Source organism: Acipenser ruthenus, chromosome 8 (assembly GCF_902713425.1).
Source record: "Acipenser ruthenus chromosome 8, fAciRut3.2 maternal haplotype, whole genome shotgun sequence".
NCBI lineage: Eukaryota > Metazoa > Chordata > Actinopteri > Acipenseriformes > Acipenseridae > Acipenser > Acipenser ruthenus.
In genome coordinates, this window is record NC_081196.1 from 5,097,541 (window position 1) to 5,124,341 (window position 26,801).

Below are 26,801 nucleotides of genomic sequence, written 5' to 3' on the forward strand. Positions count from 1 at the left end.
TGTGTGTGTGTGTTTGCATTTACTTGTTCCAAAATACTTGTTGTATTTCTTAGCAATATGGACCTCTGTTAATATGGGGCATAACACATTATGTACCTTAATCAATGCTGTTATATTGCAGAACAGTGTGTTTTTTTTTGTAAACAAGCATGTATTTTACGGTCGTTGCTGCAGCGTAATAGATTACCACGAATATGCATGTCTGCGTTCCTTTCCATTCTGTGCGTCCTGTGAACGCAAGACAAAATGTTTTTCCGTCCAGTAGATTTATTTTGCGTCTAAGATGCAAAATTTTGCGTTAATGCGACCTCTGGTAAAGGAAGTGCAAGGCTTTAGGTGTCTGCTGTGAGCACTAGTCTTTCTTTGTATGTTGCTGAAAGCTAATATTGGGTTAAAGAAATCCTGAGTTTTCAAAACACTGGTCAAAAAAAAAAGAAAAAAAAGTTTTAATATAAGTTTTGTTACTCGGTCAGTCTGATTTATTTTGTGGTGATAGTTAACATGATGATGTCCATGTGGCATCAGAAATTGCATTTAACCAATAAGTAGCGCCTCAAGTGTTGTAGAACATCTAGGGTTTCCCTAAACAGTATCTGGCCCTGGGACAGATAACTATTTTGCTAGTCTAAATAATCGGCACCCACGCAAAATAAACTTACAATGTGCTTGCTTGTCTTAGCCAGAGGGCTTCCTCATTTTACATGTCCCTTTCATCTGGAGGAGGGGGAGGAGTGAGCTGGAGTCTGTTTCACCTTTTATGTAGTTTTATGTGCATAAATCTAACAAATGTATGAATAAGTACATACAGTAGATAAGTTACATTTATTTTTTGAAATGTAGATACATGTTATGTAGATATCAATACTATTTTAATGTACATGGATATATAGTATTGTTGCAAACATTTACAGTACAGTCGACACCGCTTAATCGGATACTTGCTTAAGTGGGATACAACTCTGGGAGACGGTTCTTCCCAATGCTATTTATCTCGTTTAATTAGGATACAATATTTTCAAATGCTGAACGGAGATCGCTTTTCAGAGCAAGACAGGTTTCCATAGCACAGTGCAGTGATTACACTGTGACTCTTGAAGGAGCTGGCTGCTGTTGCAAAGAAAGTTGGCAGGTCAGCATCGCAGGTGCATCTCCTTGTGATAAGATGTGATTTCATTATTTTTCATTTTATGTAGAAATAAAAAAAAAAAAAGCTATTTAATTTTGTTTAGGAATAAAAAAACAAAAAAACAATTGACTTGTATTTTAAATTATGTATTTAACATTTAATCTTAATTTGATGTGATTTCATACTTTTCATTTAGAAACAAAAGCGTGACTAAGGTCGTCCTAAATGCCTCTTGTTTCATTGGGACAGCCGCTTATTCAGGATGTTTTTACTTGTCCCGATAAAGCGGCACCGACCTGTACACTTGCCTAAATGTATGTAATTTAAAGTTTACACTTGAATATGTCACCTTTTTATGTTAATAATCCATTTCTGGTTTCCACCTTTTGATGAAGTACATTAGCTTAACCCTGCTTTCTCTAATGTGAATAACTGCTGTTCTTGCTTGAAGTCAATCTTCGTTTGGCACACAACCCTGAAGCTGCTGTACAGTACAGTACCAGCTAAAAGTTAGAATGGAAACATAAAATACTTTGCATTAGTTTTCCTGGAGTTACATTGCAGTGCAAGGGATTTAGGTCCTACAGTAGCTCATGGGAGCTGCCTCAAAGGATTTACTGAACCCAACAATGTATCTACAGTACAGTTGCTCCCTCTGGCATATCAAAGTTAGAAAGCCACAGTGAGGACAGTACTCAGCCGGTTTTATCCATAGACAAGGAAACTTCAATAGAAAATAAGTTACAGTAAAATATGTATGTAGTTTGATCTGAAAGTGTTTAAAATAAAATATTTATCGACAAGGCAAGCTGTTAAGAAAAGGTCTACTCCCTCTGATAAATATACTAGTGAACCCTTTCATGGTTCAGAGATATCTGCATGAATAGTGAGAGCACTGTGTAGGCAAAAAAAAAAAAAAAAGTCCTATTGTGCTTCATTTTACTAAATGGCCAGTAAGAGAGGCTTTGTCTTTTCATTCTTTTGTCCCAAATCATATTGTCTTGAGTAGAGGTTCTGATGAATTATTAATTAGTTAATTTTTTAAACAGCCTAGTGAAATACAAAAAGCTGCTTTTATCAGCTGGTTATCCAGGGATTGTGCTCTGTACTGTTCAGTAGGTGTCTCAAGGAGATGCTTAGAAAATCTAAATGTTACAATTATTATTATTATTATTTTTTTTTAAAAGGTGCCTTGTTTCAGTATTTCTAGATTTATATTTTCCAGACCTAAATACCAATTTACTTGACTGGTGCCTGTTGATCAGTTTTCAGTGTTGCCATCAAGACTCGATGTGTTGTCACAGCTTATACCATTTTAAACCATGGATTTCCATTTCAAGCTGTTAAGTCCTTTTTTTTTTTTTCCACCCCATTTGAGAGACTCATTAAGTAGGCAACCGTATAGCCTTACGGCTGTCCCATCAATACTCTTAAGTTCCTTTTTTGTAGCATAGTACCCAGAACGTTTAGTAAAACTACAGTATAGTGCACTTCAATTTATTCATCACCATTTCCACTAACGGTATTCAAGAAATATCAAAAGAGAAAGCTTAGTGCATTCCAGGCATAACGATTTCCATTTGCCTAGTGGCCTGGCATACTTTACTTGTAAATTCCCATGACACTAATTGAGAATGTCCTTGAATGAGCAACTTTGTCAAAATACTGTTCTGTTCGCTGGTTGCCTTGATTTCTGACCATGGAATCAATACAAAGTTTTGTGTGTGTGTGTGTGTGTGTGTGTGTGTGTGTGTGTGTGTGTGTGTGTTCATTTTTGCTACAGGTGTTTATCTTCTGTATAAAAGACAAAACAGCTGCTACTGTTAGATGGGGCATTGCTAAACCGGTTGATCATAGTTGTTAATACCAAGTGTGGTGCAGTTGACAATTGCCCTAAAAAATGCTAGTGTACTGTACCTAGGCCTTGTATGAGATCTCTGACCAGGGAGGCATATTTGTGCACTGGGATATGTAGGCATTACTGCAGCTGATGATTCAATTAAACAGTACATTAGGTTAATAACCGTTAGAGTGGACTGCTGTCATTTGGACAGATCTAATTAGTATGATTGGCACCTTCTAAAAGTAGCAAAACAGTACATTAGCAAACCCATGTTTCAGTTGACAATACGCCCATGAAAACAGACACGGACAGAACCTTAAGTGTGTTTGACAAACACGAAGCAGGATAGCATGGGAGAATGCTAGTAAGGTAATGACTGTCTGAGAGAAACTATAAAGCAAAGCAGTGCTTCCAGTTTAAAACTGGACACTTGGGGGCTGATTTTATACCCCGCCGGGTTAAGTCACAGATTTATACGTTTTACAGCACTGAGGAGTCGCCTAGGACTTTGTCAGCCGTCCCGGGATACCACTAAAAACAAATGGTTGATGCAAGTCGGGTTGATTCCCTGGTACTATATGGTGGAGGGAGATTGTCAGACCCTATTCAATTTGAGAGAGAGAGAGAGGTTTTGTTCTTTCATACTTCAGTTTGGAGAGCTGATAATCTTACCTAAATGTTTCCTTTTTTTTTTTTTTTTTAAACTGGCAAAGCCATCAAGATTTAGGCCATTTAACCAAATGGCAACATTTACACAGGCAGCAACCCACTCAATTTTGCTTAATTGTGACTATTGATCTGTAGGCGGTTAGAGGTTAGTAGGTTTCTTTCCAGAACCAAGCAACATAATCCTCCTATTGTTGCTGCAACCATAGGAACATTGCTTGCTGTAGGCATAGTAGTTGATTGAAAACAATGAATGTGAGTATCCTGTGTTGCTTGGTCAGTACAGTATTCTGAATATTCTATTGCTTTAACTTACTGTTACAGTATGCCTGTTTTTGTCTGTGACCAAAGGTATCCAGTCAAATATTTAGAATCACATTAGATAAATAAGCCTATTTGTTCCCCTGTTGGCAGCCAGCTTTAGAGTATACAAGGGTCTGACAAGTAAGGTGAGGCTTCTCTTATCCTGTCGCATCAAATTTAAGTGACAGAAAAGTAGACCTTCCTTTTCCGTACATTTTTGGTCAACTACTGTGAGATCCTCTAGTACCTGCTAATCAAGCTCCCTGGTTCTTTGAGTTCAGGGGCTTGAGAAAGTGGATTGTAAGACACTGTAGTCTAAATGCCAACCACTTGCACCAAGGATCAAAGTTGATTCTGGTTCCTGCTGTGAAGCAATAGGAAGTTTGATCTATTTCTTGCTCTGATGACCTTTTACATACTGTAAATACACAAAATCCATGCTCCTGAAGACTTTGTGTACAGCTGGACTCTGGAAGTTTAGGGATTCGAGATCTCCAAACCGTATTTGAAGGTATTTATTTATTTTTTTAAGTAGGGATGTGTTTGGTGGGGTTTGCCCCAGGTGATCATGCAAATCCAAAGTATGAGATTCGCTGTACAGTACTTGCAACCCCACATATTCCTAGTACAGTGATTTATAGACACTGGGAGACTTTATTTACAAACAATGTGAGTGCTGGTTATTGCACTGCCGTCAGCAGAAACTTGTCATGAATACACACAGGAGTGAACCACCCCAGTTTCAAAGTGCTGGCTCCTCTAAATCTGACAAAGATAGTACAGCAGGTGAATTCTTTTTTGCAGACTGAACTTTATTAAAACAGTATTTTAATGCATTTATTAATTTGATGTCTGCTAATCAGTAGGTACATTTTGCCCTTGTCTTTTTACTGTATCAAATTGCCTCGGTGGATTTTGCCAGTGGTTTTGTTTCCAAGCTTTTTTTTTTCTTTTTGTCTCCATGCAGCAGTGGGTGTGCAAATCTGTCACATACGATCTTTGTTAATAGTACCAACAAAAACATGTTGGTACATGAACTATTTTTGCAGCATGGGTGCAATAATGAAATGACGTTTGTCACGTGGATTTAAGACTTGCTTCTGTTTACTGTAGGTCACAATAGCTAAGTCTGTGATTAAGTCATAGTGGTCACGGGTGTCACGGATTCCATGATTTGTGTTGGTGTCTGTGATTTTTACTCCATCTCAACCAAAAAAAAAAAAGCGCTTTTTTCCCCGTTTGCGCTACTTATGTTGACCTAGCTTCGTTGCCTTGCTTTGTAATGTAGCCGTTCACACTACTCAATGCTTTGCCACATTGCAAAAATTTTAAAAATGAGCAAAACAGCACAAATAAGCGCACTGTTACGAGCTGCACAGTACCCCAGAAATGTGTTTCATGAAAGCAGAGGTTTGTTTTGTTCAACGTACAATTGGTCGTAAAGCCAGCTGTGATAAACACTTGGAGACATTATGTCACAAACGTAAAGCAGAGGCCTTTGAGATTCCCAACTCTTGCTGTAATTGCTGTCAGGTGCTTGACAGTACCAGTAAATAGAGTTGACGCAGAAAGAGAATTTTCTGCATACAAAAGTGTAATTCGGGATGACCGGCGCTCCGTAAAAGCATCAAACCTCTAAATGTACAACATGTTGTATTGGAATAATATGTAAACAAACCAAAATGTAAAATAACTGCAAACTTGAACTTGAAACGTTATTTTTTTAAAGGGGAATAACTCTTTAACGAAACTGTAGCGTGTCTGCCTGTAGTTCTGCGGGTCAGCAGTTCAAATCCAGACCGCGGTAAGTGTAAAAATTAATAAATAAATACAAAGCGTTACACCTTCATCTGTGATTTTTAAACACATTTACCGTGATGTTTACCCCAAATTTCCATGACAAAATCCTAGCGCTAACAATAAACCTATGGCCTTCTAAAATGATACTGTGCATGCAACTCTGTCCATTTATATGACACCTTGTTGTGAAATAAGAGAAGTTATTTCTCTGTAGACTTTGAAACTTGTCACTCTTTTAATTGTTGCTTGCTTTTATAAACCCCTCAACCTGTCTAATCTTCTTACAATAAACTTACCGTAAAATAAGCAGCATTGAAACATTCAGTGAAAACAAGTTACTGTAGACATTACATTTTTTTTTTTTTTTTAAAAGCCTGCAAAGATTTCTATTTTGATCTCCTTTGTTGTGAGGTTGTGTAGGTTTTAGTGAACTACACTACTATAATTTGGCAATTTTAAAATATTTAATAATAAAATGACATACATTTCTCAAACTACTGCCTGATTTGGTTATGAACCGATCTCTTTTTGTGCTATCTGAAGGGGCTGCTGTAGAGTATTTTTTTTTATTAATTTTTTCCTATCTTTGCCTAATATATTTTTGTGGCACACCTCAAAACCATGCCCAGTGCACATTAATGAATATAGTTCTGCTGTAGACCCAAAACACATGCCTTCTGTATTGCAGCTTAATCCTCTGTGTGACTGTAGCCAGTTACAATATTAAATCGTTGAAAGCTACTTTGAGCAAAGCATGGAACTGAGAGTGCATTACTAACTGTGTACTTTTACATTTTTATGATGTCATTTATAAGTTAGAGAACACTGCCTGCACCAAGATGCCACAACAAAAAGGGTCCTGGGACTGATACAGAACCATCCAGTCCATAGCAAGTGTGGGATGTGGGTGTGCAGTACAGTATTCACCCCAGCTTGCACAGTATGCAGGAAATGAATGTCCGTGCTGACCCTAAAGAATGCTGAATATCTGAATATCAAATGCAACGTTTCCGTTTCTTGGGTGTTATCTCTGCTGCTCTGTTTGTTTTAGACTGCAGCATTGAGATTCAGTAGTGTTTTAAACTTGCTTGTCAAACCATTTTAGGAAGGAAGTTTTTAAAATCTGCTTTAGTCCAGATTTTTTTTTTTTTTAAAGTAAGTAATTACATTCGTTCAAGAAGTTACTGTATTTGAAAGGTGGTTTAAATAATGGTAGCTATGTTACTGTACAGTGGGCTAAGTATCTGTGTAAGTGCCTAGATCCTGCAGTCAAAAATGTAGTATAATTTTGCATGACGTATTTTTGCATTGTTTGTCAAAAGCCCTGTTAGAAACTGGGATTTGGAGCAGGGTTTTCTTCCAGTTTATAAATAGGTACTGAAAGTAGCCACAGTACTACGCTAATACAATAGTATTCCTCATGATTTGCACGGGTACTGTTACTAACTGAATTTCACCCCAGTGCAACTGTACAGCTTGTACATTTTAAACATGACTGGCAATTTACCCTTTTTAATGTTTTTTTTCTTCTTTTTATCACTATGGTATGGTTATGAATGTCCCTAGACCCATAGTACTGTATGTGCTTCTTTGTGCTACGTACCTTTTAAAATGGATAGTCAAAAGAGAAATACCAGGAGGATGTCCAGATAGCTATAAATGAAGACTGCGGGGTATGCTAAAAAAAGCAATGGCTCAGAATATCTGTAAAACATAAAAGGAACGGAAGAAAAAGTAGTTGTATCAAAGTGAGGCTTCATGTGAAACTGGTAAATAACATGCTGGGATTGCCCCCCTGCCGACAACGCCATCATTTTGCTTGGATCTTCCGCACCTCACTGAAGACCAGCCCTCACAGCTTCAGTGTCCAAGCAGGAGCATGTTTTTAGATTGTGTGTGTGTGTGTGTATTCCCCTCAAAGTCTTCATCACATCATTAAGCATCCATGTGAAGGGAGTTCCTGTATACGAACTTTCTCTGTGTCACCGTTGCTATTTCCACCGCATATTTTTGTTTATTGATTGTTGTCCATTAAAAATAAATAAATAAATAAATCTTTTCACTATCGAATTGTTTTTACCTCTGACCAAACTGAACTCCACACTTTGAGATGGTGTCCCAAATAAATCCCATTACATGATCCTGACCACCCACACCTTCCTTTTTTTATTTTAAAATATTTTTGTCTACCTTTTCCTTTTTCAGACCTGATCCAGTGCACCAATGAGATGAATGTTAACATCCCACATCTGGCCGACACATTTTTTGAGAGGACTACAAATGGCAGCTGGGTGGTGGTCTTTAAAGCTCTCATCGCAACACACCATCTGATGGTTTACGGCAATGAGGTAAACTGCTTTACAAAGCTGCATTGCTGTACGTGTCTTAGTACTGAAATACCATGAATGCCATTGAATGTGTAACACTCTGCAAAAGGGCTGTTGGATAATTGCTAATTTTTTTTTTTTTTTAGGGGGGTGACGAGGGTTACTGCCTGTATCTGAATGCTTTTATTATCAAACGTCTTTATCTCTGTGAGGAGTGGTAGTCAGGCTGAGCCATTGCAATATCTAATAGACTTCCTCATGCGGTATCCAACAGACAAAACTACTGTGCTGCAAGTCTCTCAAAGACATGGGGGTGGCGGGGGGGGGGGGTATTACTTATCATTTAGAACGGCACAAAAATCTATCTGATGCGTACTAAATCATTGGGAGAATTAACCGTTTTGTTGGCAAAGAAAACATGCAAGAAGCATTAGGGATCAATTCTCATCATTTTTTTTTATTTAAGGAGTGTTATTGCTTATAACTAGAGTTTGAATTTTTCGGTTATTTTTGGTTCAGTTCGCGGTTGGGGGGGGGGGTTATCGGTTTTATTATTATTTGGTAAAATCGGTTATTAAAAATAAACACGACTCAAACACATCCATTTTCAGTTTCTGTCATACGTTGAATGTACGTTTCACGAATACATATACAAACATTAACTTACTGTGTATGACTACAGCGTACTGTAGTAATTAATCTCTGCATACAAGAAGTTAATAACATCTTTCCCTAAGATTAAACATTCATCATGGTACTCTGATTAAGGTCTGATATTTATGTAGCTATAATAATAATGTTAATCATAATAGTAATAATAATAAGTAGAACAGGCTACATGGTAAGGACCTGTTTTGCTATGGTTTTACAGTCTCTTCATTGTTCTTTCATTGCAGAGGTTTATCCAGTACCTGGCTTCAAGGAATACATTATTCAACTTGAGTAATTTTTTAGACAAAAGTGGGTTACAAGGTGAGTTAATCGGAGTACAGTTTGAATTAAGAAGTACAGATTTGCAGGGTTAACACATCACGTTTGGGGGAGGGGTAAAAATGTTACCCCTTTTTTAATTCTATTTTTTCAAACCTGTATCTTTCGATTCTGTTATGCTTTTGTTTGTTGTCACAACTGCTGTGTCCCGTTAGTTCGCGTGCAGCACCACTGCACAACCTACTGACAGAAATGTTCTGTGGCATTCTATTTGTAATTGAATTGTAAGAGCTTTCAACTTTTTCTTGGTTGTGATCACCCAACACTAAACCCTCTATCCACATGCAAAAGAACATTCCATTCCATCAAATCATCATTAGTTGGAGCAGAACCGAATTACATAACTACCTATCAGTATTCACAACTTTCCTGCATATTTCTACCACGACTTCTCTGCAGTAAAATGTTGAATGTATCCGTCCAGAACAATTGTAAACACTGACTTTTCATGTTGAGTGACAGCCCAATGATGCCCATGGTTGCCCTACCCCCTGTTGACAGTTTTATGGACTGGATTTCACATTTGTCATCCAAATTCTGTACATTCCCTTGAAACTGTTGAGTCTAATTTAGAAGCCATTGTTGCTGCTGAAAGGTAAAGAAGCCAGAAATGAAAGCCAATATTGCTTCCCAAGGCTAAAGTATACTAACCATGCTGTGTTGTAACTTTTTAGTGCTTTCAAATGCAGTGAATCTCTCTCTCTCTCTCTCTCTCTCTCTCTCTCTCTCTCTCTCTCTCTCTCTCTCTCTCTCTCTCTCTCTCTCTCTCTCTCTCTCTCTCTCTCTCTCTCTCTCTCTCTCTCTCTCTCTCTCTCTCTCTCTCTCTCTCTCTCTCTCTTTATTTGTATAAGGTGCCACCACGCAAAATCTTTGGAACTTTCTATCGGTACCATTATTCAGTTACTTTAATGGTCTTTTACTCTACGCACTTGCTAAAGAGAATAGTCTTAGTCGGTGTCGGAATAGTCAGTGATTTCTTATTCTGCCTGCTGGCACCTCTCATCTTCAGACAAGAAAAAAATCTATGTCCCTATGTGCTTCTCAGTTATTGGAGATCTGAAGGCAGTTGTCAAAGGACAGGAGTGTGTGAAATTACTCCAAAATGCCAAATTCCCCACATTTCCCACATTATATTCTAGTCATAACACTGTGTCCCGTCCCGTCCCCCCCCCCCCCAGAGCTGATCTTGACAGATATATTTTCAAAAATAATTCTTTAGTCAAGGTTTGCTAGAAAAGCTGTTGTTTTTACAGCAATTACCAGAGGGATTGCTCAACATTTAACATGACTTTCAGCAATCTGAATCCCCCCTCCCCCCTTTGCTCCGCACATCCTAAGAAAATGCTGCCACGAAAAGAGACTGACTTGGAAATTAAAATGACAGCTTTTTTCACTGGTTGCTCTGATGGAGCTGTCAGTTTGTAAAGCAGAGTGCATTTCTTGCTTGTCTGAACGGCCCTCACCATTAGTTGCTACTCTCCCTGCTGGTGTTAAATGCTGTCAGTTGCAAAGAGAGGGTTAAGAAAATGCAGACTGGACAACTCTTTTCTTAATTCTGTGTCTTGAACTGCATGTAATCCACTGGTTTGTATCCACACTAGTTATTTTTCTTTGTGCAGGTGTTTCGTAGGCCACTTGGGAAGACCATAACTTTAAAAAAATTTTTTTATCAGTTTTAAATCGATTTGGCACGACTTAATTGCTCAGGCAGCAGGTGACAATGTGAGAAAATGTGAAAGTGTCCCTAATAAAAGATGTTGCTCAGTAAAATGGTAGAAGCCATTTCAGTACATTAAGATGCATAAAATATGTAGTTTACCAGAACTTTAACCAAACTCTTTCTTCTCTTCCCCCCCCCCAAGGCTACGACATGTCTACGTTTATCAGGCGGTATAGCAGATACCTGAATGATAAAGCAGTTTCATACAGACAAGTTGCTTTTGACTTTACAAAGGTGAAAAGAGGGTAAGAGCTGTGTGTGATATTTATTTATTTATTTATTTATTTATTTATTTATTTATTTTCAGTTCCCCAAATATTTATAACGGCGTCCTCCTAAGCTCACAAACGTGTTTATTTTAACTTACATTTATTTTTAAAGGATGATTCTTTATGTTGCTTAACTGCCGGCCATGCGTTTCCTCCTCCCACATCTAAAGCCAACTTCTTTTTATTTACTACTTGTTCCTGCTACTTGTTGGCATTACAGTAGCAATATTATCACTGGTCCCATTGTCTGTGTGTGTTTGTTTTTTTTATTTATTAGTTTTTTCGTTTTGCATTTGTTCTTGTTTGCCTGGTTTTACTTTTTATAATATGTAGATGTATTTTTATTGTAATGGTATTGGAAAGTAATGCGTGTTTTACATTTTGCAGAGCTGATGGGGTGATGAGAACTATGAACACAGAAAAACTGCTAAAAACAATACCAATAATCCAAAATCAGATGGACACACTGCTAGACTTCAATGTGAGTTTAAATCAGTCGGCTGTATCCTGTCCCAGGGAAGACTAAATATGTTATAGTGCAATAGGTTACAGTTTCATTATCAGAATCAACCCTAAATGTAACCGGATACTGTACAGTACACATCCAGCAGAACAGACCTGCAGCATATAGCAAAAGCAACCCCTGTCTGTGGAGCACATTCAACTCTAAATGGATATAAAACTTCAGTTGAATGTAGATTCTCCTATACTTTTAAGCCTTAATCATAGTGTAAACTAATAGTGGCTAGCGATTTAGAAAGGCTTCTTTTTTTGTGCAAATGCAGGAAGAAAATTCCAAAAAGATGTGTTGAAAATCAGAGGGGTGAAAAATAGATATGGACATTTAAACAGAGGTGTTGTCTTCTGGGATTTTTTGCAAACTAGTTAACTGTGTTAATGGAAGGATGCACAGTGCAGTTCAGTTAATATGCTTTGGGTTTTCCACAGGTCAATGCCAATGAACTCACAAATGGGGTGGTCAATGCAGCCTTCATGCTCCTGTTCAAAGATGCCATTAGACTGTTTGCTGCTTATAATGAAGGAATTATTAACCTGCTGGGTAAGTGACTCTTATTTTCTGAAAAGAGCACGTATTGATTGAGGGCACGTGTTGATTGATTTCAATAATGTGAAAGGATGAGGAATTGAACCCACCACATGTTTTATTTGGGGGGGGGGGGGGGAGAGGGGGGACTGCTATGCAGCTTTTAAATATTAGTAGACCTCCAAATAATAATGGATTTAGGATTGTACTAGTCCTCATACAAATGCAACTTCAAATTCCTATTTCAGATTCACAAATCTTATCACTTCACTTAAATTTGACTTATGACAACACATCTGAAATAGTTTTACATAATTATATAGAAATGTATTGTATGTTAAAGGCTAAAATGCTCACTTACTCATTATAATGTTGGATCATTTGACATTTTAAAATTAATTCCTTAGTACTAGAATTTAAATTAGTTGCAGAAGCCAAAATTATTACAATTTTGAACACCTTCAAGGTCAGGCTTATAGCATACATTGATTGTCCTGTCAGCTTGTCACGCACCCCACAGAGCACTTGCAGACTTTCTTAGCAGAGATTGCTATGTATGCAGGAATTACTTAATTTTGCTGGGTGTGAGATGTAATCTTCTCACACGACTGTGCTAAGCTGTGCACACATCATTTTATATACACACAATGTTTTCAGGAGGGAAAGTTTCAGATTAGGGAAGAGGGGGGAGGGGATATAGGTTCTAATTATTACTGAGCATCAGGTAGAGGTGGAAAGCTTATGTGCGGCTCGCAGTAAAATGTGGATTGTCTCCAGTTGATATGCATTTTCCAACCCTGCTGAGTAACACTTTTGGATTTGTTCTTGAAAAATAATATTTTCTATGCGAGTCGTGCGTTTTGGCTTGTCTCTTATTTTTTTGGGTACCTCCCAGTACAGTTTCCTGTTTATGGTCACATACAAACATCTGCTTAATTTATGAAAATGACAGAGTGATTGTTTTGAGGTTTACAAATGGTTTTGACCCAGCCTGATGGTGGGCTAAATACCACATTGAGGGAAGCAAACATTTTTGTCATGCAAGCAAATGCATCAACCAGCAGTTTTAAACAATGTCATTCAGATAGGAAAACAAAGGTATGGGTTATTTAAAGACACTGGAAATCTGCTTTATTGGCATGTAAAATCGCTGTAGCAAGTCTTACAAGATTTAAGTGCTGTATTCCTACTAAAATCTTCTTTTTTTTTTTTTTTTTAAATTAGAAAAATATTTCGATATGAAGAAAATCCAATGCAAAGAGGGGCTTGACATCTACAAGAAATTCCTCACCAGAATGACCAGGATCTCAGAATTCCTGAAAGTCGCTGAAGTGAGTGGTATTTCTTTTTGGTTTAATATTTATTATAATAAATAAGAATAATCGAGTTGAAAAACACACTGCTCCTTTATTTATTTATTTTTATTTATTTATTTTTTTATTTTTTTATTTTTACAGCAAGTTGGGATTGATAAGGGAGACATACCAGACCTTTCTCAGGTAAGTGTCCAGTGATGCTTTTTAACGTTTGAGAGTTTGGACATTTCTTTTACTTTTATTTAGCTTGACATTTAAAGACTATATAAAGCTAATAAATATCACTTTTATCAAGTGTTCATGGCCAAAATCTCGCAGCCTTTCCAATCTTTAATGTTAAATGGCACTAACTTTTACACAAACGGGCAGATTATGCACTGCCAGGTGCATGGATGCTTTAAGTGCATGTAGCCTTCAGGGAAATCTTCTACTGTTTCTTTTCTTAACTTTTCACGCTATACAGCAAATAAAGGTGTTACCAGAGTGTATCCTCTCTCAATGGTGCATACAATGCAATTGTATCGAATTGTTTCTCAAGTGGTATTTTATTGTAAACTCAAGGAAGTGCAGAAGTCAGACATTTTGTGCAGCATGTGTACTGTACACCAACAAAATTGATTTAAATACATCTTTATAATTGAGAATGGAAGCTCGGAACCATTCTGATAACCCAAGGTTGCAAGTTCCTCCTCAGCCATCATTTTTATGATGGCAGAGAGCTAATACTGCAGTGTTCTTGCTCAAGAGTGAGAGCTTGGTTTGAAATGCCCAAAGCTGGCCTTGTGGATGCCATTGGCATTGGAGAAACATGTAGCTGACCCATGCTTACCTTCCAAGTAAATATATTGGAAAGAACTATTATACTTTCATTTGCATATCTTAATAGTCCACTAAATAAAGCAAATAAGATTATTATCAAGAAAATAAGGGTTTATTATGCTTTTATCTCGTATGTTATACAGGACTGTGAAAGTATAATATGCACAAAATATATGAGATAATAATGATATATACTGATTTATGTATTTCTTGCAATTACCACCTTTATCTTCTGTATTTTCCTTATCTTTCCATTTTCAGTTTACAGTTTGTGTAAGTATCTGCATCTCACTCTTTTTATCAATCTATATTTTTTGCAATTGCTTGATTGTTGGTGTATTTGTGTTTTAAAATAATAAATATCTTGCATGGTTTTTCCAAAAATGATCACTCTGGAATCTCTGATATTGTTGTAGGCACCTAGCAGCCTTCTCGAAGCTTTAGAACAGCACTTGGCTTCTTTAGAAGGGAAAAAGGTCAAAGATTCCACAGCTGCAAGCAGGCAAGTTTGACTACTGGGTTTTTAAATTATGTGCACTTAGTGCTCAGATGAGTGTTTAGTTTGTCCACGTGGACAGAATTTTACTTGGGTGGATCATAACTCTGTTTTGAAACTGGATTACTTTCATACCACATCAGAAACAAAAAATGTTGGCATGTTATTTTGGGTGGGTGAGGGTTAATGTATACTGTTACTGGACAGGACTTGATTAACAAACAGAATTGGAGGCACAGAATAACTATTTTATCTTATTTATATTTCAATGGCTTATTACTTTTTCATTCTGTCACAAGTTACTGATCAGTTTTTAGTATCCGGTATTTTTGGTATTTACACTACTGCAGATATACACATTCACATTTAGATCTCATTTAAAATCAGTAGTGTAACATTTTTTTTTAATGTAATATACAAGCAGCACTGAGTTGTTGTTTTATTGCCATCTTCATGAGCGGTGTTAATGTATAAGGAGTAAACTGGTGAGTTTTTAGTTATTATTATTAGACTGCAGAGTCAGAAAGGACAGTAACATACAGCTTTGCAGGGTCAAGCTTAGCTTGGTTTACTTCTCACAACGTGCCTGACCCTGAGAGTATTCAGATCATAGCTTTCCTACAGTTATTCTGAACCTAATGGTTTTAACATACAGTGCCAAATTCTACAGGGAAGGGGGTTTGGCAGAGGATTGGCTGTGTGGAAAAGCAGCTGTGGTGCCAAGGAAGCTACAGAGCATCTTTAGTCATCAGACAGCTGGAAAAAAAATGATGCTTTGAAGCACTGTTTTTAAGCTGCCAGAATAACAATGTATTAATTCTAGAGACTGAATTGTACCATAAAAATTTAGATTTTATGGTTTAAATTGCAGTCTTGTGTTTTTCTTTGTTCTGTTTTGTATCCACCTCGGTACCCTCGGCTATTTCTGAAAAATAATTTTAAAAAAAATCCCCCTGTTAGTTAATAGCCTGTACCTCCTAAATCAGTGGTTCCCAACCCTGGTCCTGGGGACCCCCTGTGTCTACTGGTCTTCATTCCAACTGAGCATGAGACCCTTAATTGAACTTAATTAATTTTCTAACTTTTTCTAATTGTTTTCAGCTCTTAAACAGTTGCAGGTTTCAAGTTGGCTATACTATTTTATAAGTTACTTGGATCCTGCAACTGTTTAAGAGCTATAAACAATTACAAAGGTCTACTTAAGCAAATGATCAGTTTAATTATGGGTTTAGTTAAGTAACTGAGCATTTAGTTGGAATGAAAACCAACAGAGACAGGGAGTCCCCAGGATCAGGGTTAGGAACCATTGCTCTAAATGATGATATATTAATAGGTAGTTGGACATACACATTAAAGCTTTCTCCCTGTACTGAATTTATAAATACTGAAATATGTACTTAAGCACAGGTGACATACAGCTTGTGCCACTAGAAACCACTGTGCTTCTCTAGCACTTTTTGTATCCCTTTGGCACCTCCTCTGTATCCACATGAATGACATAAAAGCTCCTAAATGAGTCAGTCTTGAGTCTTCCACACAGATCGTTTGTCTTATTTTAAATGCAGAAATTTATAGTCTTTTGACTCTCCTTGTAATGCCGAAGTATTTTTGTATGGAGAAAATAAATTGCAGGCTTTGGCGCTGGATTGTAAACACAATGTGCTATTTGAAAGAGTACTGCCCTGGCAGATGATATCATTACTGCATATTGGTTAGATTAAAAATGATCATGCATGAGAAATGTCATAGATTTAGTTATTTTCAGAAGTCGTTGTTGTGTTGTGTGTTTTTTTTTTTTTATTCTACAATTTCCAAGCCGCGTCTTCTTTTGAAGATACTGTTTTTCTAAGAACATAAGAGGTCTTTTAGAAGTGCCAACAAAGCTCTTTCTCCATCCTATAGGGATGTTTATTTTTATACAGTGAACCTCTTCCTATTGAAAGTCATCTAACTCTTCCTGTCTGACATTCCCAGGGCCAGCACTCTCTCAAATGCTGTCTCATCACTTGCAAATACCGGCATATCTTTCACCAAAGTGGACGAAAGGGAAAAACAAGTGGCCCTGGAGGAAGAGCAGGCACGCTTAAAAGCACTGAAGGTACATTTTTGTTTTTTTAAAATTAGACTTCTCATTGGCTTCCGGAATGTCAAGTTAGGTTTTTTTTTCGTTTTTTTTTCCATGTACAAGACGATGTGTAGTCTCCAATTGGGCTTCCTTCCAAACGTCTTTTACTATTTTTGTTCTGAGAAAACACTGTTCTTGCTTACAGTTGAAGGATGTACACCACCTGCAGATCTAAAGTCCACAAGTTAATCTCGAACGACTTGTCGTAATATATTTTGTTATAATGAATCAAGCATTGTTCTACTTTTAAGTCTTTTTAAAAGTGCTTTGCTCAATATAGTAATTAGTCTAATGGCTTGTTTCCAGTACAGTTTGCCTGGTTTTCTAGCCGGGAGTAGCTGACACTAAGATCAATTCACAATTCATCGCTCAGTGTTTTGTGTGACCCCAAGCATACCAAATTGCTATAGTTTTATACCACAACATTTACTTTTGAAGACCATAAATACAAATTAAAAAAAAAAAAAAAAAAAGCTAAGCTTAGCAGTGCCTTTTTTAAAATCATGCTTTTGCCAGCAGCTTTGAAATAGAGGGAGAGAGAGAAACAGTTTAACATTATAAAGTATATCCTTCAAGAACCATTAAATGTAGTACTTTTAAGATGCTATGACCTTTGGCCTTTCAAAAACTGCCGTAGCAGGAGTGGCTGTTTACTAATAGAAACAGTGGCAATCAAGTGTGGTTTTGCTGCCAAATACTGTTGTATGAACCAAGAGGTTGCGAGTTCAATGACCTAGACCATTCTTTGTGTCTAGTTAAGCCCACTGGTGAGTAGTTGTTTGTAGTTGAAGCTACATCTTTATTTTTCTCGAACTGATTTGATTTTGGATTTCCGTTGATGTTGGACTACCTGTAAAGTTAACAAGTAAATGTGTTGAGAATATTCGATGTTTTGAATTTTGACTTGTTCTATCTAGGAACAGAGGCTGAAGGAAATGGCTAAGAAAGGTCCATCCTCCTCTGCCACAACAGCAGCCTCTCCTGTCTTGACCACCGGAGGGGGTATCTGTACAACGCCCGCTATAGACCTCTTCTCAACTCCCAGCTCCACAAACAGGTCCTGATGACAAATCTCTCCTGCATGGATATCATTTTAGATAATGTTCACATACAACCCATAAGACCATGCTGGGTAGCACTGCCTGAAATCCAGTGTTTTAAGTTTTGGCATTGTAAGGTTAAACAAACTCTTCTGCTTGTGTCTCTCCAGCTCCTCAAGGATGCCAAATGACTTGCTTGATTTGCAGCCAGCATTTCAAACATCAATGCATCCGATCGCAACTGTACCAGGAGCGAATACATGGGGAGGTAGGAAGGACTCCAAGAATACCAGAGTATCAATATGAACGCTTTACCAAGAATATACTTTTTGAATTGCCTCCTTGAAGTGTGGTGTACACAAGTGTTTGAAAAGTTCTGAAACGTGGCATGAACACGTTCATGAGAGTATAGAGTCCAGGTCATGGTGGCATTTATGATATGCTCACCCAATTTTGTGGAACTTATGCCTGAACCTTTGTTACAAGGTTTTTTGGGGATGTAGGATGATCTGATAAGTTAGAAATGTTTTGACTACAAGTGTTTCTCTCTTTTTGAAGATGTTTGTCATTTGCATTTTTTGTTTAGCATTTCAGAATATTCTAATTCTCTTGTAGTATTTGACAGTCGGGTAGAACAATGTGCTGCAGGGGGGTGATAGAAGAATTAGGGAATTTAAAACCATTGCCTTTGAGAGTCTTTGGGCAGAAATCTATAATGTATACAAGTGTGTTTTATTTACAATTTTATAGTTTTAAACTGTAAACCAATGTCATATTTCTTGAGGAAATATTGTTTTAACAAATTGAAATCAATCAAAAGAAAGGTTGTTCAAAAGTTTGTTTGTACCGGGAAGTCAAACATTTAGAAAAATGACTGCTCCACAAAGATCAACAAAGGCACCATTTTCCAGCATTCAAGCCAGTAAAGTTTGGGTTTGTTCCAGTTTTGAATTCTTTTTAATGCTACAGTAAGTTTATAAATAAGCGAGGACGTTGCATAAAACAGTTTGTATGTGAAATATTTTTTACAGCCAATCAAACCGCAGCAGCAATGCGCAGTTATGTAACTGTGCCCCTTAATCAATTAAGCTTTGATCCATCTTGGCCATGGCAAAATCCTATTAATAAGATGATTGCTGTTATAAGCCGAATGACCTATGAAGTAATTATGTAATTTATTTTTCCAAATCTCATTTTATTGTGTTTCAGAAAGCTATCTATGGATAGCCTAGAAACCAACATTTTTGTTAATGTTTTGAGATCAGGAAATGGAATGTTCTGTAGTATGTTTGTTTAATAGACTATTGATGCAGCTGCATTTCATTATTTTATCGCCCCAAGAACATTTTAAATCTAATATGGGTTTGGAAAGATTGTGGTACATGGCAATGTGCTAAATGGCTTTTTCTGTTCGCGAAACAATTCGATGACTGCAATAAACCTAAGAGTTGCTGTGTGGGCTCCAAAGGTCAAGAGTAACTGACTTGAAAGCGTTTGCGTATTAACAATTTTTTTTTCTTTTTTTTTTTTATTTCAAAGTAGCTTTCTTTCACAACCTTGTTGCAGCAGCTACTATTTTGCTTTTTGTTATGTGGAAGGAGACTGTGTGTTAAAGCATTGTTCTCAGAATAGATTACATCCGATTTTACTGTTTTGAATGCACTTTTGTTGTGGCTTGAAAAGGCATTGTTAAACCTAGGGGATTTAAGGAGAGGAGGTGGAAATCTAACCACAATCTGATTTAAATTCAGTTGACTTCAATAACAGTTGATTCCAGGCCCCTACGGTTCCTATTTCTTAGCATGCCTCCTTTTTTTAAACGCTCATTCTCCTGACATTCTGCCGTTGTCTTTGTCATAATTCTTCCGCTAATATTTTCCTTTTCTCTTGTTTTCTTTCCTTTGCATGCATAGATCCTTTTACTTCTACTGATGCTGTTGATGACTCCATTCCAAACTTAAACCCTTTCCTTACACAACCTGTTGTCGAAGCCTCTGTTGTGTCTTCAGACGCTGTTAGTTTTTCTTCTAGGACACCCAGTCATGAAATGTTTGGTGGTAAAATACCTTTTCTTTCTCTCCTTCTTCTTTTGTGTTCCTTTCCTTTTTATTTAATTTATTTCGTATCTGTTTTCTTGTTCTGAGTAAAAAATAAAAAAAATAAAAATAATAATAATAATAAAAATAAATAAATCACAATGTGACATGTAAGACTTTCTCAGTCCCATGTGCGTCTTGCATGTTGGATCATCAGACAGTTTTGTTTTTAGTTATGTTTCGGTGTAAGCCTAACAAAGTGTTGATTACAAATATTCAAATACATTTTGTGCTTCATGCTGTTTGTAAAGATTGTGCAGTGAGTGTGCAGCTCCTAGGTTGGTAAATAAGTTAAACCAGTCAAGGTACAGTAGATCATTCTGGGGTTGTCCAACTCCGTGATGGGAAAGCCCAGTCCCTAGATGGTTCTGTTCTGCTCTCTCTGAAATAAATGATTGGGTGAGGGATGGAACATGGTTAATCAACCACAAACTGTATGCTAAAATAAAGTGGCTGTCTAGTAGTAGTTTGTTTGTGGAATACAGTTTTATTAAATTATTAAATACATCCATGCATGTTTTCTTAATATTTAAAGACATATCTTTTTTTATTATTATTATCGTTGACCATCTTAGTTTAAATATCTGCTCCAGAAACATTGAATTTTGTTTTGATATGTAAATAGGCATATACTTGCTAAGTAGAAAAAAAAAACAAAAAAAACCTTTGTTCCTGAATGTGAATATTTTTGATTCTTTAGATCATTTCAATCCCTTTATTGATTCAAGCTCCTCTGTTGCAACACATTATGAACACACAGTTCGGATAGAGCAATTTATATCAGGTACTTAAAACTGAAACGGTATGTTTTCTGAAACTAGAAAACATAGACCTGAACTTGTCATAAGTTCATTTGTGGAGACTTTATTACAGAAATGCATCCTGCAGTCTGTTTACCTAATGTGTTCTACTTGTGTGGTGTTGGTTAGCTTTTTAGTTTTATTTGTCTAGTTTTCTTTCTTTTGTTTGTTTGTTTTTTTTATAAATCTTTTGAATAGTTTTTTGTTCTTTTGTGTGAAATCTATACCTACTTTTCTATTATTTCCAGAGCTCCATTTAAGGTTTTCACTCTTACATTGTTCTCCTAAAACTCTCTTTCTCTCGCTACCCTTACTTGTGCCTGACTACCTGTCAGATTCCTTTTGTGGTCCACCAGCTTACCCTAGTGCTTCCCTCTTCCACACTGAGCCCTCTGCTGTAGCTGGTCTATTTGGAGGTAGGTATGTGTTTTGTGTTTTTGTTCTTCTGTCTGTACGGTACCTTTACTCCTAAACGGTGATCATTGAGTGTTTGTAATATTGCTGCATCGTTTGTGTTGCTTTTTATTTTATTAACACATGGACCTTGAAACATGTACATTTCGGAAGCTCAAGCTATTTCAGTGCCCCTTTCCTCCAGTTTCAGGATGCCATTCAAGCACAAAGGGGATGCTTTTAATTATTTCATAGAAAGAGTGCAAATTTTTGTACTGTGCTGTGCATTTGGTGTTTTGTCAGTAAATGTTCTTAACTGGCTGCCTAGCGTATTCCAAACTTATGCTAAAGAACAACTTTTTTTATTTTGTATATTTCATCAGTCAAAGAGAGTCCTGCATACTTTCCCTGATAAGTGCTTCCTACTGGTTGAAATACAAATATAGCACCAGTTTGACACTAATGTCCTGTATTTGCAGTAGGTATGATAGCCATAAAGCTAGTTCTTTGATGGGGACAATATGCCTTCTTAGAAGTCCTTAAAATGTCTTCCAAATTATATATATATATAAAATTATTGTTTTAACTGGGAGTTCCTTGGGGAATGTATTGGGCAGAAGTGAACCGGTCACACTTCTAAAAGGCCTATTACCTTTTAAAGGGAAAAAAAAAAACTAAAATAAATTATATGGAATGCTCCAAGTAAACAAACTGAGATTTTAAAAGAGCCGACTTTGGCATCTCCAGGGACCAGTTCAATTCAAACCATGGCGTGCTGTTGAATCAGCTGGCTGTCTTGGATGCCAGGTGGAATAGAAGCTGACTGCTGCAGTGTAGAGCAGCATTTTGCCATAGTCTGTCCTGCTGAATGACTATCTTAAAGGGGATTATAGAGACAGTAGCTAATTTGGGGGAGGGGAGGGGGAATCTTACCTGTTATTCACTTACATTAGTTATCATTTTTATTGAAACCTTTCTTAGAAATGAGTGTAGTACTGTATTTATATATTGACACTGAATTTGCATTACAAAGATTTAATTTCTGACTCCTTATATAGAATGTATTTGTGTACTCTGTTTTCCAAGGTTTTGATAAGATGTTTGATATGCTAACATCTTTATAAAGAGACTCTTTTTGATATTGAAGTCTGCAGGGTATAAGCACTGTGATCCAGAAATGCCAGAGTGCAGCGCTTAATGTTTTATATACACAGTGACATGTTTAAATGCTGTACTTTAGCAAGGCGCTCTCTGTTGAACTGAAAATGTTATAGTTAGCTGACTGCTTATAAGTAATGTACAATATACCCTCCCCCCCCTTGAAATGTATTGGAAAGAACCTTTGCTGTTAGGTAGTTGCTGTGGGCTGTTAAATGTACAGCTGGTTTAACCTGACACTCCTTCTCTCACACATTTTACAGTTAATGTTACATGCTGAAGCTACAGCGTGTGCTCTTTTACCAACCTCTTGTTCGTATCCTGTTTGGGGTTCAAGATCCTTATTTTTCTTTTAAAACTGAAACATGATTTGAATGTAGTAGTTACTGTAGCAGACAGGATCGCACTGTACCTTTTGATCACTGTGTACTGAGAATCTTTTTCTCATTCTGGTATTGAAGGGTTCACTCAGTCTCCAGCTCCTCAGCCACAGACCTCAGCAGGCCTTAACGTTGACTTTGATTCAGTGTTTGGCAATAAATCATCTTCTGCTAATAACCTAGATGCTGGTGGTAAGTGATACATGCATTATCATTATGGATCTGTATTTTTCAATAAGTAATGAACTTTCAGTTCTAACTGGGTTTTGTGAAACCTTTTTGGTTCCCTTTTTCCTTTCAATGTTTGCCATTTAACTCATGAAATACTAATATAATTGAGCACTTTTTTTAAGTTCATGACAAAAAAGTGCCCTGCACTGATGTTATTTGGTTTACATGCAAGCTGGTCAGTCTGTGGATTTTGTAGCGGCTTGTGCATACAGGGCTACAGTACTATTGTACACAGCTTTTTCTATTTCCCCCCTCAAGCCAACAAACATTTGGGTCTGTTTTTTTTTTTTTTTTTAATGATGTGAACAGCAGCAGATCTGAATACTACCACCTTAAAACTAATAAACCTGATTTTCAGGGGGCCCTATTATACTTTATTTTTATTGTATGCAGTAATGTTAACAAGTGAGCCAATAAATAACCCCTGCACCCCTGAATTGGTGTGGCGATATTTATATCCACCACTGCCTATATCGTTACAATAGACCCAATAAACAAACAGCTGAATCCTGACATGTTCATAGTGGACCCATTATGCATTCCAAAGAACAACTTGGTGTTTTAATGCTTATCAATGCTGAAGGCAAAGGTTTCACATTTAGATCTAATCTGGGGTGATTGCTGGAAAATAAACCTGGCAGCAACATCTTCCATTTAGATCTGTCCATGGAGCTGATGAGAACTTTCCAACTTCGGTGCCTGTTTTAGTCCTCTAAAAAACGGCTAAACTCTTAAACACCAGGTTAATCCTGATGCATTTAAAAATGGAAATTTTTATCTGCCTTTCATTTGGGTAATCGTTCTTTCATTTGACATTTTAGACTGTTTTCAATTGGATTTGTCAGAATTTCCCAAAAATCGAAAATATCAGGATAACTTTTCAACAAAAAAGAACTAAAGAATAAATCCAGTTACGAAAGTTTCTGGCAAACTATTGAGAAGTTATTGCTGTTCAAAAACATTCTGAAACATTGCCCAGATGAAAACAGACCCCTTTGTTGGAAGCGCATGTTCTCATCCCTGAATGATGTATATGCTGGATTGTATTTTGCCATTGCACATTTTCTTCTTCACAGCATTATAGGAACTTTAGTCATAACTAAGGCTGTAAATGTACGTTTTATTGATTCATTTTTTTAACCTTTTGTGTAAACAGTTGTTTCAATGAATAATTAAAATATAGTTATATATTTAAGGACTGTGCTGTTTTTATTTTTTATTATTTTATTTTTTTTAATGTTTTGCCACTTAAATCTTTAGAGCCTTAAGCTTAACATGATCCATTTAGAAGGCATGATAATGCATGCTAAAGGTACACAGGATTATTATGCTTTGGGCTAGCCTAAATTCAGATAACTATCTTGCCTCTAAGTCGGCTATATCACGTTTCTGAGCCAGAACATGTACAGTACACTTGAAAAAGCTTTTTCTATAGCAAACAAGTGAACCTGTGGTTTTTGGGGGTTTTTTTTGGGGGGGGTGGGGGGGCAGTTTCTGTTCCATGTTTTTATAGAGCATGTTATGTACTAAAAAAAAAAAAAATGTTGTACATTATTTTAAAAAATCACTTTGCATAGTACATAGAAATATTGATTCGGTACCTAGCAGAGAAACTAATGCCCCAGTATTTGATATAGTGGTAACAATGTATTATAGAGACTCCTATTTGTTTAAATATAAACATGTGTATTGAATGCTGTTACACTTTTACATTAACTATACCAACCCCCCCCCCCACGATACTTAATCTTGTTTTTTTCTTTCCCCCCCCCTTTTTTTTATAAACAAAAAAAAAATTCTTTGGGCCTTGGCTTTGGCTTTGGCTTTGCATGGCATGCATGACTGGGTGAGTTGAGACTTCAGACTTTTTAAAACCAGTAGCAATCAAATTTGGATATCCTGTATAATATTGTGATGGTGTTAAACTTTTTTTCCCCTTTCCTTCTTTTCTGTTTTGTTTTCCTCCCTTCCCTCTTGTCCACTTTCTTTAAGATGTTTTAGGTGGAATCCTGAAACCAACAGTGACTTCTCAAAACCAGAGTCTGCCTATTTCCAAGCAGCAGGCTGGCATATTAGTGTCTGACGATTTGGATTCATCGCTCGCCAACCTCGTAGGCAGTATGTATTGTATTGTATTGTATTGTATTGTATTGTATTGTATTGTATTGTATTGCATCTCTCTCTCTCTCAAAAATATATTCTTTTTGCTGGTCTTACGGGGCAGTGTGTGTATATATACTGTGGTAGTCTTGGGGTTTAAAATGTTTGGTCTGGGCTGTCTGTGTGAAGACCAAAGTCCTGTGTGGAATAAGAAACTGGAACTGAAAAAGGTTTAGTTTAGCAATCCAGTGGGAGTTTTGGTTTTTGTTTTATTTAGTTTTGTGTTTTAATAAAAGTGCACAACCGTATGAGGAAATATCAATGTTTATGTCCAAAACAAATGGGAGGATCAGCTGTTCAATCCTCGCCGCCTGTGCACAGCAAAATATAAAGAGTGCTTTATTAAGTGGTAAAAGACCACGCTTCGTGGAAAGCTAGGTTTTGTATATTTCTTGAGTCTGGTGTAAAAAAAGCCCCAGCAGATGGCTCAAAAACTAGAAAGAGCCTTTTGTGTAAAGAGCAGCCGTGAGATCAAACCAGGATTTGAAACTTCCACTCTCAGTGCTTTGGAACTGTCTTTGTTTAGGTATGTTATTGAAATGACCAGTATAATTGTATAATGGATCCCCTTGCTTATTTTAAGGACTAGGGGTGAGATGATACACCAAGGTGACGATACGATTCGTATCATGATACACAAGCCACAATGTGATTCATATCACGATACACAAGCCATGATACGAATCATATCACGATACACAAGCCATGATACGAATCATATCACGATACTTATGAAAAAATCTCTGCTTGACAGACAGATTCAGTTGAAAATCAATTACTGTAAAAACCTTTGTATAAGTCTATTTTCTAGGTATTTAAGGGGGTCCAAAAAAGGGGGGAGCGACTTATACACCGGTGTGACCTATAGGCTTTTTCCTAAAATTGTTGTCTCAAAAGGGGGGGGGGGGGGGGGGGGCAACTTATACACCGATGCGACTTATACATCGGTTTTTACAGTATATGTATTTACCACTAAGTAGTATAGCACTTGTTTGAGTTTAAAGACAAAGCAGTATGTCAGCTAGAGTTTCTGGGATATCAGATTTAACTTAATTAACTAAATCTCCTTACCACATTTCTGAGAAAGGAAAAAAATACTAAGCAATGTGTTTGATAACTATTAGAGTACAACGTTTGTCCATGTGTTTCTTTTGAAAAATCTAAATATCAAGTCTTTCAGCATTAAGTTGTGATGTTAATATTTTTTAAAAAGTACATCAGCGTAAAGTATCGCAAATCATTGATACACGATGAATCGTCTCACCCCTATTAAGGACTGAATAACAATCCACAGGGTTTTCTACAAAATATAAAATAAAGTCTGCGTGTATGAGCGCAATCATTATACAAAGTATACAGCTGATGATGTAATTCTTTGAGCATGCTCGGTTCCATTTATCATTCCCAATAGGCTTTTTGTCCTATAGAATGTAAATACAATTCTATTGCTGAAACAATTTAGCACAAGAACAATGAATACATATCCGTGTAGCAATAACCTTTTAGACGAAGAGACTGTATAATACATTGACAAAAGCAGACTAAGCCTATCTAGTGTTTCTCATCCACACAAAGGTCTCTTCTCTCTTAAAAACGCATTGTCTGATTTTAAACATAAGAGCAATCACTTCCTTTCTGTGTAGTGAATAAAAGGGCATTTGCTCTTTCCTTACATGTGAAAAAGTATTTCTGGTTGTC

The 26,801-nt window shown here is 36.8% G+C and overlaps 1 protein-coding gene across 10 annotated transcripts in view; it reads left to right on the top strand.

Annotated features, from left to right (window-relative positions):
• Nucleotides 1-25,897, top strand: part of LOC131696731 (phosphatidylinositol-binding clathrin assembly protein-like) — a 30,272-nt gene extending 4,375 nt beyond the window's left edge. Inside the window, exons 2-17 of one of the 10 annotated variants that reach the window (XM_059028194.1) lie at nt 7,944-8,086; nt 8,962-9,037; nt 10,918-11,020; nt 11,432-11,525; nt 11,993-12,104; nt 13,314-13,420; nt 13,547-13,588; nt 14,641-14,726; nt 16,695-16,818; nt 17,769-17,902; nt 18,056-18,153; nt 19,799-19,942; nt 20,682-20,765; nt 21,117-21,197; nt 22,794-22,904; nt 24,936-25,897. In XM_059028194.1, the coding sequence (XP_058884177.1) occupies nt 7,944-8,086; nt 8,962-9,037; nt 10,918-11,020; nt 11,432-11,525; nt 11,993-12,104; nt 13,314-13,420; nt 13,547-13,588; nt 14,641-14,726; nt 16,695-16,818; nt 17,769-17,902; nt 18,056-18,153; nt 19,799-19,942; nt 20,682-20,765; nt 21,117-21,197; nt 22,794-22,904; nt 24,936-25,279 (1,883 nt within the window). In that variant the 3' untranslated portion in view covers nt 25,280-25,897. Of the gene's footprint in view, nt 1-7,943; nt 8,087-8,961; nt 9,038-10,917; nt 11,021-11,431; nt 11,526-11,992; nt 12,105-13,313; nt 13,421-13,546; nt 13,589-14,640; nt 14,727-16,694; nt 16,819-17,762; nt 17,903-18,055; nt 18,154-19,798; nt 19,943-20,681; nt 20,766-21,116; nt 21,198-22,793; nt 22,905-24,935 lie in introns of all 10 variants that reach the window. The other 9 variants (XM_059028193.1, XM_059028195.1, XM_059028196.1 and 6 more) reach the window with 9 other exon arrangements.
• Nucleotides 25,898-26,801: the final 904 nt, after the last annotated feature.